The sequence below is a fragment of the Bos grunniens genome, chromosome 3 (assembly GCF_055505025.1).
Source record: "Bos grunniens cultivar Pamir isolate PY7600 chromosome 3, Bosgru_T2T1.0, whole genome shotgun sequence".
Classification (NCBI taxonomy): Eukaryota; Metazoa; Chordata; class Mammalia; order Artiodactyla; family Bovidae; genus Bos; species Bos grunniens.
In genome coordinates this window covers 46,576,076-46,593,993 of record NC_141167.1, presented here as the reverse complement: position 1 = coordinate 46,593,993, position 17,918 = coordinate 46,576,076, and the positions used below count along the sequence as shown (strand labels likewise).

At 36.8% G+C, this 17,918-nt stretch overlaps 1 protein-coding gene across 3 annotated transcripts in view; it reads left to right on the top strand.

Annotated features, from left to right (window-relative positions):
• ANKRD13C (ankyrin repeat domain 13C) overlaps positions 1-17,918 on the top strand; it is a 93,556-nt gene that overhangs the window by 53,054 nt on the left and 22,584 nt on the right. For 2 of the 3 annotated variants that reach the window (XM_086390525.1, XM_086390524.1), the window contains exons 7-9: positions 4,964-5,108; positions 12,571-12,702; positions 15,908-16,069. In XM_086390525.1, coding sequence (XP_086246651.1) covers positions 4,964-5,108; positions 12,571-12,702; positions 15,908-16,069 — 439 coding nt within the window. Of the gene's footprint in view, positions 1-4,963; positions 5,109-12,570; positions 12,703-14,854; positions 14,974-15,907; positions 16,070-17,918 lie in introns of all 3 variants that reach the window. The other variant, XR_015160226.1, reaches the window with a different exon arrangement.

Here is a 17,918-nt window from a genome sequence, read left to right as displayed (position 1 = left end):
TTTTAGGGAATAAGGAACACATAAGGAGGACCCAACTCTTGTCCTTTTTTACTGCATCCCTTTCCTACTGTTCCCTCCCCTATCTACCCACCCATGCTTCTAGCCATTCATCTATCCACTCTAGTGAATATTTTTTAAGGCTAATTTTAATTTTCTTCTGTTTTCTTTTTAACTGATTGATATTTGGATCTCATGAAGAATCTATTTATTTTACTCATTTCAGAATTCTATCATTATTTCTTTATACTAATATAGGTATATTTATAAATGATCACTTCTTTGGTACTCAGCCTTCTTTATGGTCCAACTCTCACATCTGTGCATGACTACTAGAAAAACCGTAGCTTTGAGTAGATGGACCTGTGTTAACAAAGTGATATCTCTGCTTTTTAATACACTAAGTTTGCCATAGCTTTCCTCCAAGGAGCAAATGTCTTTTAATTTCATGGCTTCAGTCACGATCTGCAGTAATTTTGAAGCCCAAGAGAATAAAATCTGTTACTGCTTCCATTTTTTCCCCTTATGTTTGCCTTGAAGTGATGGGATGACCACATGGCAAGATCTTAGTTTTTTTTTTAATGTTGAGAGTCCCTTGAATAGCAAGGAGATCAAACCAGTCAATCCTAAAGGAAATCAGCCCTGAACATTCGTTGGAAGGACTGATTCTGAAGTTGAAGCTCCAATACTTTGTACCTGATGCAAAGAGCTGAGTCATTGGAAAAGACCCTCATGCTCGGAAAGATTGAAGGCAAAAGGAGAAGTGGGTGGCAGAGGATGAGGTGGTTAGTTAGTATCACTGATGGAATGGACATGAAGTGGAGCAAATTCTGGGAGATAGTGGAGGACAGAGGTGTCTTGTGTGCTGCAGTCCGTGGTGTTGCAGAGTTGGACACAACTTAGCATTGAACAACAAATTATATAAATGATACCTATTTAAGCTATTTAGAATGCTAGTGAATATGCCAACTGTTTTTTTAACTGGCCGTACTGTGCGGCTTATGGGATTTTAGTTCCCCAACCAGGGATCAAACTTGGGCCTGAGCAGTAAGAGTGTAGAGCCTAACCACTAGACTGCCAGGAAGTGTATTCATATTTGTACATTTATATATGTATACATATAATTTATATGCCTATGTTTATAAAAATTCACAATATTAATTTGAGTATTGTCTAGAACTAGAGATGTCTTAAAAAGTTATATAAACTCTTCATTTTATAGATTAGAAAGTTCAGAAAGGTGAAGTGATTTTTATGAGCATATTACAAATTAATGCTGAGCCAGGACCTCTCTGACTTACTGTCTTCTTATCATGTGACTTCTTATCATGTCACAAGACAGAAATTTAAAGAAAATCAACTGTTTATGAGATTAATTATTAAGTATGATGAATTATAATGAAGAGATAACCTTTAGTTGGAAGTAAGTTCTAGGATAATTATTCTCAAACAAAATTCTCTTGGTTTAGGTAGAGTTTTCTGTGTTTTTGTTTTTTAAAAATAACCTCCTCAGATCTTGCTCATCATGAACGTTCTCATGCACATTCAATTCATGGTTATTACAGAAACCTTGGAAAACACAGTAAAGTATGGGTGAAAAACTATGAAAGGATTTGTTAATGATGTAGATTTAATTCAGTATTCTATTGTTAGCAATATATTATGAATTTCAAAAAATTATTCATCAGTTAAAAAATTTTTAATATGGGTACTTGCCAAAGTTAGTAGATAACTTGGGAGAATAGTATTGTCTTCCATGTGCTGTGTTAAAGGTTAGTTTTAGTTCTGTTTGATTCTTAAATTTAGAAGAAAAGGAGCTTCTTTCTTTTAAAAAATTATTTCACATTTATATATACCTTTTAAAAGTAAATGACATGGTACATATTACATAATAAATATAGATGATAAAAAAACCCCACAAAATGGCTAAGATAGATGTATGACAATAAGAGAGAATAATTGTGTCAAAGAATGTAGCTTAAGGGGAGCTACTGTAATTTAGTAAGACACTGAAACCTGGGGCTTACTAGCAGGAAAGCTCTTTACTAAGGTTGAAGGAGTGATGGGTTCAAAATGCTGGTTATCAAAGTTAACTAGAGTAATGGAGAAGCTGCATTTTAGAATGTATGGTAAAGGTTTTTTTGCATAGACGAAGAATTAAAAGAAAAACCAGTTTGTTAACATTAAATAAAAACTTGCACATTTAAATGTCATGAGATAATTAGTTCTTTTAAACATCACTTCAAATGACTTTTACTTGTATCTCATGATAGCAGTGTTATTTATTTAAAGTATGGGAATTCCCTGGTGGTCAAGTAGTTAGGATTCCCATGCTTTCACTACCAAGATCACAGATTCCATCTCTGGTTGGGGAACTAAAATCCTGCAAGTTGTGTGGGCAAAAATCAACACAGTATCATCTTTGGTGTCTAGGAGAAATTAATATTTTAGTAGAAATAGTAATATGAACAACTTTATTGTTGAGAATACTAATAGATATTTTCACTACTAATAATTTTGAGGTAATATATAACCGTTGACCTAAATAATCTTTGCAAACTGTCTCATTTGAGCTCTTCCTATCTCAAGGATAGGCCCTATTTTCTTTTCACTGTTACTTGGGTAGTTATCAAGTTTTTATCTGTAAAAGAACATTTTCTATTTGAATCTTTGCATTTGTATAAAGAACTTTGTGTCCTTCATGGTGAATTACATGGTAAAAATTAGAAGTATTTAGGCTCATTAAGCTGAAAGCCAAGGACCAGTTGATACATTAAAATATCACCATGATATAAATTATATCATTATGAGGCATGTTTGATACAGCTTACTATGCCATCTAATATGTCTAATATATAAGTTGTATTAGTCTTTCAGTTGCAAATTATGAAAACACATATAAAATAAAAATTGACAATGACTGATCTTAGGTGTGGCTAGATTGAAGGGCTCAAATGTCGCCAATGTCAGTCTGTCTTTGTCTCTCTGTGCATCTCTCCTCTCACCCCCACCCCTTGCAGCCCACTACTATTCTCCCCCAGGATGGGCAAGAAGGGAGTGGAGGCAAAAGACTATTCTGGCCCATGTCTTCTTTTTTTGAGGGGTATAGAGTTCCCTGGTAGCTGAACCGTGGAGTCCAAATAGGCCACTCATATAAAATGATCTGTCCCCTTTTTGAGACTTCATTAGACCACATTAGCCCACATTAGAGGTAGGAGATAAGCCCCTTTTATTGGCATCGTTTTCTCTTGTGCCACATATACAAGCAACAACAGAATATGTTTAGTAGTACAAGCACCAACAGTGCAGTAGCAGGCCACTGTAAGTGGACCAGGGGCAAGAATTCAACCATAAAGCAGCAAGTCAAGTTCACTCCTACAGGAGCTGGTGCCTTGCTATTTTTTTAGGACTTCTTATTTGACTCTGAGGGCTGTATGTATTTTACATGGCTCAGAAAAGAGCTTCTTATACATAGGTTAATCATACTTCCCTATTCATCTCTGTTGTCCTAGTAAAATTATTAATAGTGTCACCTTCACTTTTAAAAGTTACTAGTTTGGGTGTTAAATTGTATGTAACCTTGGTTACTCTCTTGATGCAGCATGTGAAATATGTTCCATTTTTCAGCTTTTCCTATGAAGGGAAACTAGTAATGCCCACTCATTTGCCTTGTCTATGGTGAGAACGGAAAATCCTACAAAGTAATGAGTTCTTATATTGTGTTAGAAACTCAGTAGCCAGGGTGGACCTCTCACAAAGACTTAAAGAAATGTTCTTTTGGGTGTGATCAGCATTTCTTAACAGCTGTGTGAACCTATTTCTTAACTTAAGGACTGTGTTTTGAGCAGCCAGTCAGGTCCTGCTATGATGATCTGGAGACTACAAAGCCTTGGGCAAGATTGAAGCACATCAGGATACTTATAAAGTTTTCCACTCCATTATTCTCTCTAATTTCACCAAGTAGTGATTTATAGAATTTATTTGAGACCAACCCATTGGGTCGACCATGTCAGGTCTTGGTTACAGTGAACACAACAAACATACAGGTGTTTGAATACATGAATATTTGCCATAGGAAAGATCCATAATGTTTCGGGCTGTGGAGATGTTAGAAAAGAAAATGTTGGGAAAGAGAATGCTAATCTGAATCTGAGAAGTCAAGCAAAAAGGCCAAGAATTTGGAGTAAATTAAATGCTTTATTGAGTTGAAGGATGAAGCAAGGTTTAATACTGTATGATTAAGCATCAGCCTCGATGCAGCTCACAAGGACAAGACTGTGGACACACAGCCCTTAATCTAAGAATGTGGCCCGTGCATTGCTATACTCTTCAGGTATACAGCAGACCTTTGAACAACACTGGTTTGAACTACTTGGGCCTTCTTACACACAGATCTTTTTTCAATAAATACATATTATAGTATTACATGATCCAAGGTTGGTTGAACCTGAGAGCGTGGAAATGTACATATGGAGGGCCAACTGTAAAGTTACATATGGAGGGGATGGGAGTCAGTGTTCCAGACCCCTGTGGTTAAGGGTCAGCTGTACTCTGCTGAGCTAGCAACTTTGTCTTAAAGGGATCAAAAGATGTTAGACGGGTTTGCTTTCCTTTTCTGCCCTTCTTCCTTGAGGTAAATTTTATGGAGTAGCTATGGTAAGGGAAATAGAATGGGGTACAGGTTGAGAAATGCATCAGCAATGGGAAAACAACCTTTCTCCTGCTGGATTAATGAAGTTATATATTCAGGAAAATGAAATATAGGTAAAATTGAATATATATTTAAATATTCTTTTGGTGTTTTTTAATGAGATATTTTAAATTTAGCTCTTATATATAAGTTTGGCTTTGAAATATGGTATTAGCCTTTTGGTTTGAGTTCAGAAGGAACAAAGCTTATTTCATTAATATGAAGTTTTATTGAGATTTTATTTGTCAGAATTTCTCATCTGTCCATCTTTCACAGGCTTGACACTACTCTCATAGACTTTACTGACATGAAGTGCCAACGAGGGGATTTAAGCTTCATTTTCAATGGGGATGCGGCACCCTCTGAATCTTTTGTAGTATTAGACAATGAACAAAAAGTTTATCAGCGAATACACCATGAGGTGAGCATGTTGAGCAAATTCCTGTAAATGGGTTTAAAAAAAAAGTCTGTGTATGCAGCCAAGCCTCAGTGTAATTGTTTTGAAAGGCATAAGACATAATTGAAATGGTTTATTCCTAAAGTTTCCATTTTCTTACCTCTAGTTTTTTAAAAAAAAATTTTATCATCTTTTCTTTATCCTGACTAAACTATTGAGTCTGTTTGCTCATAATTCACTGATAATGTCCTGGTTAAATAAACTCTGAATTCTTGTAGTTCTCATTTATTGAGCTTGTTCTGGCCCTACTTTATTTTAGGGTTGTGAACCATCTCTGTTTCTGTAATATGAGCACCTCTTTTGGTTTTTTGTCTGTACTCTTTTACTTTTGCTAACTCTTTGGCTACCTTTCTTTTCTCTTTCTTTTCACTCTTAAAATGTAAAATTATATTCCTTCAAAACACCGTATCTCCATATTGGTTTTGTCTCTACAACCACCTTTGAAAAACCATGTGCACCATTATCTTGATCCATTGTTCCCTGAAAGCTCCTTGCCCTGCTATAAACCAAAGAAACAGCTTTTATAGTATCTATATATATCATTGATAGCACTACAGATGTTCTTAGATCAACATTTTGTTTTATCACTGTTGCTTTTATTTTGTTTTTATTTTTATTTTATGCAGGCACACATAGTTGATAACAGCAAGATTCTTTTTTTTTTTTTTCAGAGCAAGATTCTTAAACAGCATATTGATATGATCAAAAAGTAATTTAAATGAATTAATTTTACATAGTTCTTTGACTTTTCCTCCTTCCCTCTCTTCCTTCCTTAAACATTTATCAAGGACCTAATAAAGTGCGTCTAGACACTGCTAGGTGCTATGTATGAGAGAAGGAAATGGCAACCCACTCCAGTATTCTTCCTGGAGAATCCTGTGGACAGAGGAGCCTGGAGGGCTGCTGTCCATAGGGTTGCACAGAATCAGACACGACTGAAGCAACTTAGCATGCATGCATGGATTGGAGAAGAAAATGGCAACCCACTGCAGTATTCTTGCCTGGAGAATCCCAGGGACAGAGGAGCCTGGTGGGCTGCTGTCTGTGGGGTCGCACAGAGTCCGACACGACTGAAGCAACTTAGCAGCAGGAGCAGAAGCAGGTGCTATGTATAGTGGCATTGTATTAATAGTATACAGTTTGTCCCTTGGTATCTGCTGGGGAATGATTCTAGGAACCTTGAGGTCACCAAAATCCACAGACGCACAAGTAAATAGTTGTGAGCACTATGTAAATGCCTTGTAAATAGTTGACTGGACTTTGTGACAAGTTTAAATTTTGATTTTTGGAACTTTCTGGAATCTTTTCCTCAAATATTTTTCATCCTTGGTTGGTTGTATCTGTAGATGTGGAACCTGCAAATATGGAGGGCCAACTGTATATCAGTTACTATCATATATGAATGCAGAGTTGCAAAGAATAGCAAGGAGAGAGAACGCCTTTCTAAGTGATCAAGGTAAAGAAATAGAGAAAAACAATAGAATGGGAAAGACTAGAGATTTCTTCAAGAAAATGAGAGATACTAAGGGAACATTTAATGCAAAGACGTGTACAATAAAGAACAGAAATGGTATGGACCTAACAGAAGCAGAAGATACTAAGAAGAGGTGGCAAGAATACACAGAAGAACCATACAAAAAAAGACCTTAATGACCAGATAAAATCCACAATGGTGTGATCACTCACCTAGAGCTAGACATCCTGGAGTGCGAAGTCGAGTGGGTATTAAGAGGCATCACTACGAACAGAGCTAGTGGAGGTGATGGAATTCCAGTTGAGCTATTTCAAATCCTAAAAGATGATGCTGTCAAAGTGCTGCGCTCAGCATGCCAGCAAATCTGGAAAACTCAGCAGTGGTCACAGGACTGGAAAAGGTCAGTTTTCATTCCAATCCCAAAGAGTATGTCAAGGCTGTATATTGTCACCCTGCTTATTTAACTTATATGCAGAGTACATCATGCACAGTGCTGTGCTGGATGAAGCACAAGCTGGAATCAAGATTGCCAGCAGAAATATCAATAACCTCAGATATGTAGATGACCACCCTTATGACAGAAAGCAAAGAGGAACTAAAGAGCCTCTGGATGGAAGAGGAGAGTGAAAAGGCTGGCTTAAAACTCGACATTCAGAAAACTAAGATTATGGCATCTGGTTCTATCACGTCATGGCAAATAGATGGGGAAACAGTGGAAACAGTGACTTTATTTTCTTGGGCTCAAAAATCACTGCAGATGGTGATTGCAGCTATGAAATTAAAAGATGCTTGCTGATTGGAAGAAAAGCTGTGACAAACCTAGACAGCATATTAAAAAGCAGAGACATCTCTACGGACAAAGATCCGTCTAGTCAAAGCTATAGTTTTTCCAGTAGTCATATATGGATGTGAGAGTTGGACCATAAAGAAAACTGAACGTCAAAGAATTGATGCTTTTGAAATGTGGTGTTGGAGAAGACTCTTTCTGAGAGTCCCTTGGACAGCAAGGAGATCAAACCACTGAATCCTAAAGGAGATCAATCCTGAATTTTCCTTGGAAGGACTGATGCTGAAGCTGAAGTTCGAATACTTTAGCTACCTGATGTAAAGTGCTGACTCATTTGAAAAGACCCTGATGCTGGGAAAGATTGAAGGCGGGAGGAGAAGGGGACAACAGAGAATGAGATGGTTGGATGTGAGTAAGCTCTGGGAGTTGGTGATGGACAGGGAAGCCTGGCATGCTGCAGTCTATGGGGTTGCAAAGAAATGGACACGACTGAGCGACTGAACTGAACTGAACTGAACTGAAATATTTTGAACCTTCACCAGCAAACAGATTATGACTCGCTGAAGGTTCAGATAATGGCTAGCATTTTTTAGCAATAAAGTATATTGATATTTTTAAATTAAGGTGTGTACCTTGCTTTTTAAGCATGATGGTATTGCACACTGCACAGACTACAGAATAGTGTATATGATGGTGGTGTCACACTGTTACATTGGAGCATTTGGAAAAGGAAGTAGGATTTGGGGTTTTAGATGCTGTTCATAATGAGTCCATTGCTGGTATCAGTGCACTTGTTTCCACCTTCTCTTTGTATAGATTTCTCTGAAGTGTTTTCTATTAGTAATAACTCAGTTCTTAAAAATTTCATTTCCTTGTGATTTGACTTTGGCCAATAGATGTTCTTTTCCCATGTTTCTGTCTTACTCTCTTTTGTCTCTTCCTTTTTCTCCAGTTCAGTTCAATTCAGTCACTCAGTCGTGTCCGAATCTTTGTGACCCCATGAACTGCAGCATGCCAGGCCTCCCTGTCCATCACCAACTCCCAGAGCCTACCCAAACTCATGTCCATTGAGTCAGTGATGCCACCCAACCATCTTGTCCTCTGTCGTCCCCTTCTCCTCTTGCCTTCAATCTTTCCCAACATCAGGGTCTTTTCAAATGAGTCAGCTGTTCGCATCAGGTGGCCAAAGTATTGGACTTTCAGCTTCAACATCAGTCCTTCCAATGAACAGCCAGGACTGATTTCCTTTAGGATGGACTTGTTGGATCTTGCAGTCCAAGGGACTCTCAAGAGTCTTCTCCAACACCACAGTTCAAAAGCATCAATTCTTCTGTGCTCAGCTTTCATTATAGTCCAACTCTCACATCCATACATGACTACTGGAAAAACCATACCCTTGGCAAAGTGATGTCTCTGTTTTTTAATATGCTGTCTAGGTTGGTCATAACTTTCCTTCCAAGGGGTAAGCGTCTTTTAATTTCATGGCTGCAATCACCGTCTGCAGTGATTTTGGAGCCCCAAAAATAAAGTCTGACACTGTTTCCTCATCTATTTCCCATGAAATGATGGGACCAGATGCCATAATCTTCATTTTCTGAATGTTGAGCTTTAAGCCAACTTTTTCACTTTCCTCTTTTACTTGCATCAAGAGGCTCTTTCTCTGCTTACTTCTTGAATATTGATAGGCCCTTGATGTTGTTCTCATTTTTACAAATTGCCAGAATATCCCCACAGCTCTCACTACCTCTTATTAGCTGATAATTCACGAGTATTTATTTCTAACTCAAATCTTCTGAGTGGGGACCTATTTAAATGCCTACTGGGTATCATATGTGTCTCTTAAGTACCTCAAAATTCAGTTTGTTGAAGACTTAACTCATTATTTTCCCTCCAGGTGCCTGTTCTCCCATTTTCTTTCTTTTGGTGATTAACATCATTTTCTGTTCCGTGAGAAAGCTTGGAATTTTTTGGACCTTTTTTCTTGGACTCTCAGGTTTCCTAATTAGAGAACATGTGTGGTTATTCTTGTCTCCCTAATGCGTTATGGGTGCATGCATGCTGAATTGCTTCAATCTTGTCCGACTCTGTGCGACTGCATGGACAGCAGCCCACCAGGCTCCTCTGTCCATGGGGTTCTCCAGGTGATAATACTGGAGTGGGTTGCCATTTCCCTCTCCAGATGCCTTATAATTATCCCTTTTTTTTTTATTGATGCTGTTATTGCCATAATTTAGATACTGTTTCAGCTGGAGTGTCACAAATGTCTCATAAATGATCTTCCTGGCCCCCTTCTTGCCTGCTTCTAAATTATCTCACATATTGGAGATAGGTTGAACATTGAAAACAAATTCATGAAACTTGTCTTCCTTAAAGACACTGTAAAAGTTCCCTATTGCCAAGAAGAATGAAATCCAAATTCCTCCTCATGGGATGGTTCCTTCAGGACATGGCTTTTGCTGACTTTCCCATGTTTGCCTTACCTTGTTATCATAGCTACCCTCATGCTGAACTCTTTGCAGTTTTTTCCAGGCTGTTTAGTATTTCATTCCTTTGTTCATGTTGTTTCCACTTCCAGGAATACACTTCTTACACTGTCACCCTGAGGGATACCTATTTAGTGTTGTTGCTTCCTCCCCTCCTGGGTGACCATTCTTTTCTTGATGCTCCACTAAATCTGGTACTGTAGAGCTTCTAGTGCTATTTCCTTTTTTTCTTTTAGTCTATATGGCATTCTTCTTTTTGTGGGGGCTAAGCTCCTCAAAGGTATGGGGGTCTTTTAGTTGTGTTCTCTGGTACTTAATACAGCATCAGTGCATTCTAAGCCAGAGTTTGCCAAACTCTTTCTGTAAGGGAGAGAGTCAATATTTTAGATATTTAAATGTATTTTTAGGGTCATATGGTCTCTGTCACAGCTACTCACCTCTGCTGTTATTAACGTAAAAGTCACCTTAGACAATATATTAATGAATGAGTGTGGCTGTGTTCTAATAAAATTTTACTTATAAAAACAAGTGGTGCACTGGATTTGACTGCTTTTCATATTCTGCTGACCCTTATTCTAGACTCTCAGAAGTGTACTAAATAATTTGAATTCTTGTGTCTTAAATAACAATAGGATAGCTAACGAGGCAATGAATGAGTTAGAAAGATGATACTAAAAGAGAAGCCAGAGATTAAGGCTAGTGGTGTAAATATTAGCTGATGTATTTAGGGTATATGCGTGTGTATTTTATGTCTAAAAGAATATAGAAAAGCTAGATAGTAAGCAGTAATTCTTAAGGCAGGGAATACTTGTTTTTTTCACCAATATGTATTTATAAGTACTAACTGTTCATTAAGTGTTTGCTGAATGAATGTAATTAATAACAGGTCATTTTCAGTGATGTGGTTAGGAGATAGTGTACAATTTATAGAAGAGTTCTGTATCAAATGTTTTTTGCGGGTTTCCCTCATGGCTCAGTGCTAAAGAATCCACCTGCCAGTGCAAGAGAGAGACATGGGTGTGATCCTTGGTTCAGAAGATCCCACATGTCAAGAAGCAGCTGCGCCTGTGTGCTCCAGCTATTGAGCCTGCACTCTGAGCCTGTGTTCTGTGATGCGAGAAGCCACTGCAATGACACTGTGCTCCACAACTAGAGAGTAGCCCCCTCCCCTACACTAGAGAAGAGCCCGTGCAGCGACAAAGACCCAGCACAGCCAAAAATAAACCCATACGTAAAAGTATATAAAAAAAGTTTCTTTGAAATGGGATGTTTGAAACTTAAAGCAAATTTCTTCATAGGTAGTGTTATATATAGTGTTGTTCCCAAGCTAATACATAAAATCCTAATTTATAACATATTTGCATCATGAGGATTAATAGTTCTATACAATCTATGCCAGCCAAAATTTTGCAGTTGTGTTCAGAATTAGTTTGGGTTACCAGGAATACATTTTCATCTGTTATACAGCCTTAGCATTAATGTCAAGATTTTCCATTCCTTACTTGCAAGGGTGAAGGAAATCTGGGTGAAAGTTTGGTGGTGAGGAATAGAAAATAGGCCTCTTGGGAATCTAGAAATCAGGAAATATGGAAGATAGAGCCTCTAGTTATTGTAAACCCTATGGATGGTTCTCACTCTCCACTAAGGCTCTGGGTTCTTCTTTTTTTCCTCCTTCTCTAGTTTGGATTCTGTGGTCCTAAGTATCAGGGAAACTCTCTTAGCCTGTTAAGAGAATAGAACCTCATTTATTACCTACTCAGTTACTCTTCTTACTTGGTCATTTAGTTATGTTTCTATACATGAAACAAGTGCAAAGCTTTTTCTTTTAAAAAATATTTTTTGATCAATTATTATATGCCAGCACTGGGGAATACATTGAAGCAAGGCTGCTAATTGAGTTTGGAAATCATGGGATGATATTTATGGATTCCTTTTCTTTCTTTGATGAGTATAGAGAAGATCCTATACTCCTTTCCTTTCTTTCCTTCCTGCCCTTCCCTTTCTTCCTTCCACTTAAAACTACTGGGAAAGAAGGGCTCAAATGGTAGCAGTGGGTCTTCAGGTTAAAAAAACTGAAGTAAGATTCATCTGTATTTAAAGAAAACAAAACCTTTGTGTAGGGATTTTGTCTCAGACCTGTCTACTTAATTCTTAAATCTTCTGTAATTATGTACTCTGTATTTATGTAATGTGTAATCTAGTATTATTTCCATTATATATTTCTGTGATGGGGTAAACTATTATTATTTTCATTACAAAGTACATTTTTCATGTGTCCTGTATTTTTAGATTCATAATTAGTTATAATTCTAACTTATTTAGATGAAAGTGAAAGTCACTCAGTCATGTCTGACTCTTTGCAACCCCATGGACTATCCAGTCCATGGAATTCTCTAGGCCAGAATACTGGAGTGGGTAGCCTTTCCCTTCTACAGGGGATCTTCCCAACACAGGGATCCAACCCAGGTCTCCCGCATTGCATATGGATTCTTTACCTGCTGAGCCACAAGGGAAGCCCAACTTATTTAGATATACAAAGTTTAAACTTCTGTAATTGTTTTTAGAATCGGTCCTTTTTGCTTTTTGAAATTTGTAACATTTTAATTGTTGATATTTTCATTTGTGGCACTAATTACCTTTAAAAACTTAGTTTCTTATATCTACCTTTTGCCTCCACCTCAGGAATCAGAGATGGAAACAGAAGAAGAGGTTGACATTTTAATGAGTAGCGATATTTACTCTGCAACCTTATCAACCAAATCAATTTCTTTTACGCGTGCCCAAACTGGATGGCTTTTTCGGGAAGATAAAACAGTATGTGCAAATCGAGATTTTTACACTTTAAAAACTGTTCAGTATTTAATATTGCCAAAATAATGTGATGGAAACACATGTAGAACGAGTAGCTTAATTGTCAAGTCATGTATTCTTTTCTCCTTGAATCCAAATAGGGAATTATAATGGTTGGTTACAGAGTTGGAAGATCATCTTACAGAAGCCAGGAGAGAAAGCTTAGTTCATTTGAATTTTATGTTGAAAAATATTCTTGTTGTCAGTTGCCTTGTTGTTAAATAGGAAACAATGTCTTCACATGGTTCTGTTATATTTCTAATGCTTTTATTTTAAAAAGACCATAAAGAAGCTACACTGTTAAATTCATTTCCCTGAACCTTTTTTCTACTTTTCAACTTTAAAATTATTTACTTACCCATTATCTATTCCTGAGTATTCCATATATTTGACTAAGGCTAAATAAGCTTAAATTTCTACAGTACTTGTTTCATTAAATCTCAGTGGAGGTTTCTCCATTAGTAAATTGTAAATTCTTTCCATAATTCTTATTTCATCTGCTCAAAATATACTCACGCATTTTTTAGTTGGATGTATGAAGAAGCATTTTATAAAATTTTAAAGAATAAATAACATTGGGTAAGGGCCAAGATTTTATGAATTTATCTTTTATTACACACAACAGAAATATATCCTTATTATAAAGACAAAAGTAAATTAGTCAGGGTTCTCTGAGAAACAGAATTAATAGGAGATCTATATCTATCTGTATATGTGTATATATCTATGTGTATACACACACACACACACACACACACACACACACAGAAGGAGAGAAGAGTAAGGAAGAGGTTGATTTACTTTAAGGAATTAGCTTGTGTGAATGTAGGACCTGATAAGTCTGAGATTTGTAGTACAGTCCAGCAGGCTGAAAATTCAGAAAAGAGTTGTATGGTTTTGAGCCTGAAATCTATAGATCAGAATATCAGGCAAGGTTTCTGTGTTGCAGTCTTGAGGCAGAATTGCTTTTCCTTTGGGAAGCCTTAGTCTTTGCTCTTCAGGCCTGCATTTGATTGGAAACAGCCTTTCCACTGTGTGAGGGTAATCTGCTTTACTCCAAGTCTATAGATTTAAATTTCAACCAATCTAAAAAATGCCATCTTGAAATTCCTCAGCAGTCCAGTAATTAGGACATGTTTTCATCACCATGGCCTGGCTTCAGTCCCTTCTTGGAGAACCGAGATCCTGCAAGCTGTGTGGTGCACCCCTCCAAAATCCCATATCGGCTTTGTAGCAACATCTCGACTGGTGGTGTTTGAACAGTTGGGCATCATAGTCTAGCCAAATTGACATAAAATTAACTACCACACAATCTTACATATAAAGCTGAGAAATCCCTCTTGACTACAGCTTATAGTCCCAGAGTCTTTTGCAGAAGATTATCCAGCTGTATATCTTCCTGACTTTTCTTATACTTTATGTACATTGTTGTTCAGTTGCTCAGTCATGTCCAACTCATTGTACATTGATATATATATATAATAATCAATGTATCTCAATGTGTATTGATTTATATCTATAATAATATTTAGTTATTGATACAAATATTTATTTTTTCAAAAAGTGTCATTGCATTGTATCTATTATTTTGCAACTCCCCCCTCCACCCAATTTTTAGTATGTCTTAGAATTACTTTATTCTTCTTAGCTACTGCATTGTATTCCATAGTATGGATATGTTGTAATTTATTTACTCAGTCTCTTATTTTTGGATGTTTAGGTGGATACACATTTGTGTCCAGTTTTCTCCCAGTATAAATGATGTTACATTTACCATCCTTTTATATCCCTTTGCATTGTCTTTTATAGCTAGCAAGAAATGGAATGGTTGTATTATAAGAAATATACATTTAAATATTTTTATTGATATGACTTGTTTTTTGATTTATTTTTAATAAATGCTTTTTCATTATAAGATTTCCAAAATTGATCATTATCACCTGAATGTTTCCCAACCACAGAAAAATTCTCACTTTGAGATCTAGGTTCATCAATTTTCATCTCTAAGCCTGTTTGGCAACGAGTAACATGATAGGATTTCCAGATGTGAGATCCTATACTGCAATCTATTTGTTGGCCTGAGTCTTATTTGTCTGTACTCTGTTCTTCTGGACAGCATTAGAAGGATCACTTCAAGAGAAGATAAAAATTGAAGCTGCTGTTCATCTAGTACTACTGCTAAGCAGCTCAAAGCTCTTGAAGAGTGTCTAGGTGATCTTCTTAAATCTTTGACAGGTAAGGAGGGAGTCAGTAATTGCTTATAGTTCCCATTTTGTAGGTAGAAACAGGTGCAGAATGCCTTCCTTTCTGATGATTGGTAAGGAAGCCACAAAGCAAGGTAGAAACAGAAGCCACTCTAAACACTTAGTTTTGGAATGCCAGAAAGCAGCAGCAAGAGAAGTGATTTGCATACAGGTAGAAATGGGAAGCCTGTTTTCAGTAAGTTACTGATCATGTTGTTTGAGGTAAGGTATTTCAAACTCTGACCACCTGTGGGTCTGAAAAAAGTGAAGGTTAATGTTGAAGGAGGACTCTTCTTGATGTCCTTTTATTCCATTTGAGTTCCCCATTCTCAATCCATAATATAAATATAAACGGTACTAGTGAGCAAGACTGCTTGGTTGTTCTCTTTTTGTTGAAAGAAGCAAGCAACTGTATCTTGTAAGTTTGGGCCTGCTAGAGAATATTGGAATGGGTAATTAATTTTAGTTGTACTAGAAGTTTTTATGTGACTTAGTTTATTTCTTTTTATTCTAGTTTTTATTTCTATCTATAAAATGGGAACATTAATTATCCCTGACCCCTCCTTATAACTCATGATATTTGATTATTAGCTAAATTAAGTTTTCTGTAGCTTTGTGCTACTTAGTAGATTCTAAAGGAATACTATGTGCTGTTTTTACTTAGTCTTAATTCATTGGAGATTAACTACCTGCATTTTATGTGTTTAAAAATTTTCCTTTACAAATTTAAAATGTGTAATGTTATGTATTTTTTAGCTTAATAGAATGTGTAAGATAATTTGATAATTTTAAGTACCAGAGGAATATTTATTTTCATCTAAATGTTACATGTTTATGGAGAAACTGTATATTTTACTTTGAAACTTTAAAAAAAAATCTAAGGTAAACTTTGTTTTATTATTTTGAAATATTTGATTTCGTTTTAGGAAAGGGTAGGAAACTTTTTGGCCGACTTTTATCTGGTGAATGGACTTGTTTTAGAATCAAGAAAAAGAAGAGAACATCTCAGTGAAGAAGACATTCTTCGAAATAAGGCCATTATGGAGAGTTTGAGTAAAGGTGGAAACATAATGGAACAGAATTTTGAGGTATAATTTTACTTTTCTTAATGTATAATGTTCTAAGGGAGGGGGTAGACTTCAGTCCTGGCATTCAGTGAGTTTATTTAAATATGCTCGTAGGTTTTCTTTACCATGTATCACCTTTCATTTTTCTGTGATGGTCTGGTGAGTTTTTTGTGAATCTGTTGTTGGTTTTTGAGTCTTCACTAATAAATAGATTAAAGTCATTTTGTAAACATGAAACCAAAGCATGATCCCTTTGCATATATTTTTTTCTACTTCATCAACTGAAACCTGCTGCTGCTTTGAAGGCCTTGCTAACAATCTGCCTACTTTATGAAGTCATTTTTAGCCAATACCATTTGATAAATTTTGTATTCAGTATGTATTTATTGAAAACATGCTACCTGCAAAGAATTGTGTGACAGTTAGGAAAGGGGAGGGAAATCAAGGAAATGCTTAGGTACAAGACACGATAACTTGTGTCTGCAATCTTATTTCCTTAGTAACATGAATTGGATGGGTTCTTAATGGTTTTTTATTTTAACAATTTTAGATGTTAAAACTGGAAAATAAAAGATTCCCAAAGATTAACATTTTATGACATTTTTTATAGCAGTGTTTTCAAATTGTAGAATTTGAATCCACTCTAGTGGATTATGAATTCAGTTTAGTAGGCTATTATGACTCCTGCTTTTTTTTTTAAGTAGAATCTAAATTCAGATAATAAAGCTAGAGCACATAGTGTGTGTGTGTGCTCAGTCGCTCAGTCATGTCCAACTCTGTAACCTTATGGACTTGTACCCCGCCAGGCTCCTCAGTCCATGGGATTCTCCAGACAAGAATACTGGAGAATACTGCCATATTTCCTCCTCCAGGAGATCTTCCTGTCCCAAGGATCAAATCCTTGTCTCCTGCATCTCCAGTTGGGTCCTTATTACTTTATGAATCAGTAGTGTCAGGGGTGTGTATGTATGTTGTGTTTATGTGCATATGTGTCCCTGCGGGGTTATAGTGTAAAATGTCAGTCACAGTCACGAAAAGCTTAAAGGCTACTATGAAGAGACTTGAATTCCTTAAATGTTTAGTCTCTCCCTTGCGGTGTTGTGCCAAATTACGTTCTCAGTTCAGTTCAGTTGCTCAGTCGTGTCCAACTCTTTGCAATCCCATGAACTGCAGCACGCCAGGCCTCCCTGTCCATCACCAACTCCCGGAGTTTACCCAAACTCATGTCCAGTGAGTCGGTGATGCCATCTAACCATCTCATCCTCTATCATCCCCTTCTCCTCCTGCCTTCAGTCTTTCCAACATCAGGGTCTTTTCAAATGAGTCAGCTCTTCACATCAGGTGGCCAAAGTATTGGAGTTTCAGCTTCAACGTCAGTTCTTTCAATGAACACCCAGGACTGATCTCCTTTGGATGGACTACTTGGATCTCCTTGCAGTCCAAAGGACTCTCAAGAGTCTTCTCCAACACCACAGTTCAAAAGCATCAATTCTTCTGTGCTCAGCTTTCTTTATAGTCCAACTCTCACATCCATACATGACTACTGGAAAAACCATAACCTTGATTAGATGGACCTTGGTTGGCAAAGTAATGTCTCTGCTTTTTAATATGCTGTCTAGGTTGGTCATAACTTTCCTTCCCAGGAGTAAGTGTCTTTTAATTTCATAACTGTAATCACCATCTGCAGTGATTTGGAGCCCAAAAAAATAAAGTCAGCCACCATTTCCACTGTTTCCCCATCTGTTTGCCATGAAGTGATGGGACCGGATGCCATGATCTTAGTTTTCTGAATGTTGAGCTTTAAGCCAACTTTTTCACTCTCCTCTTTCACTTTCATCAAGAGGCTTTTTAGTTCCTCTTCACTTTTTGC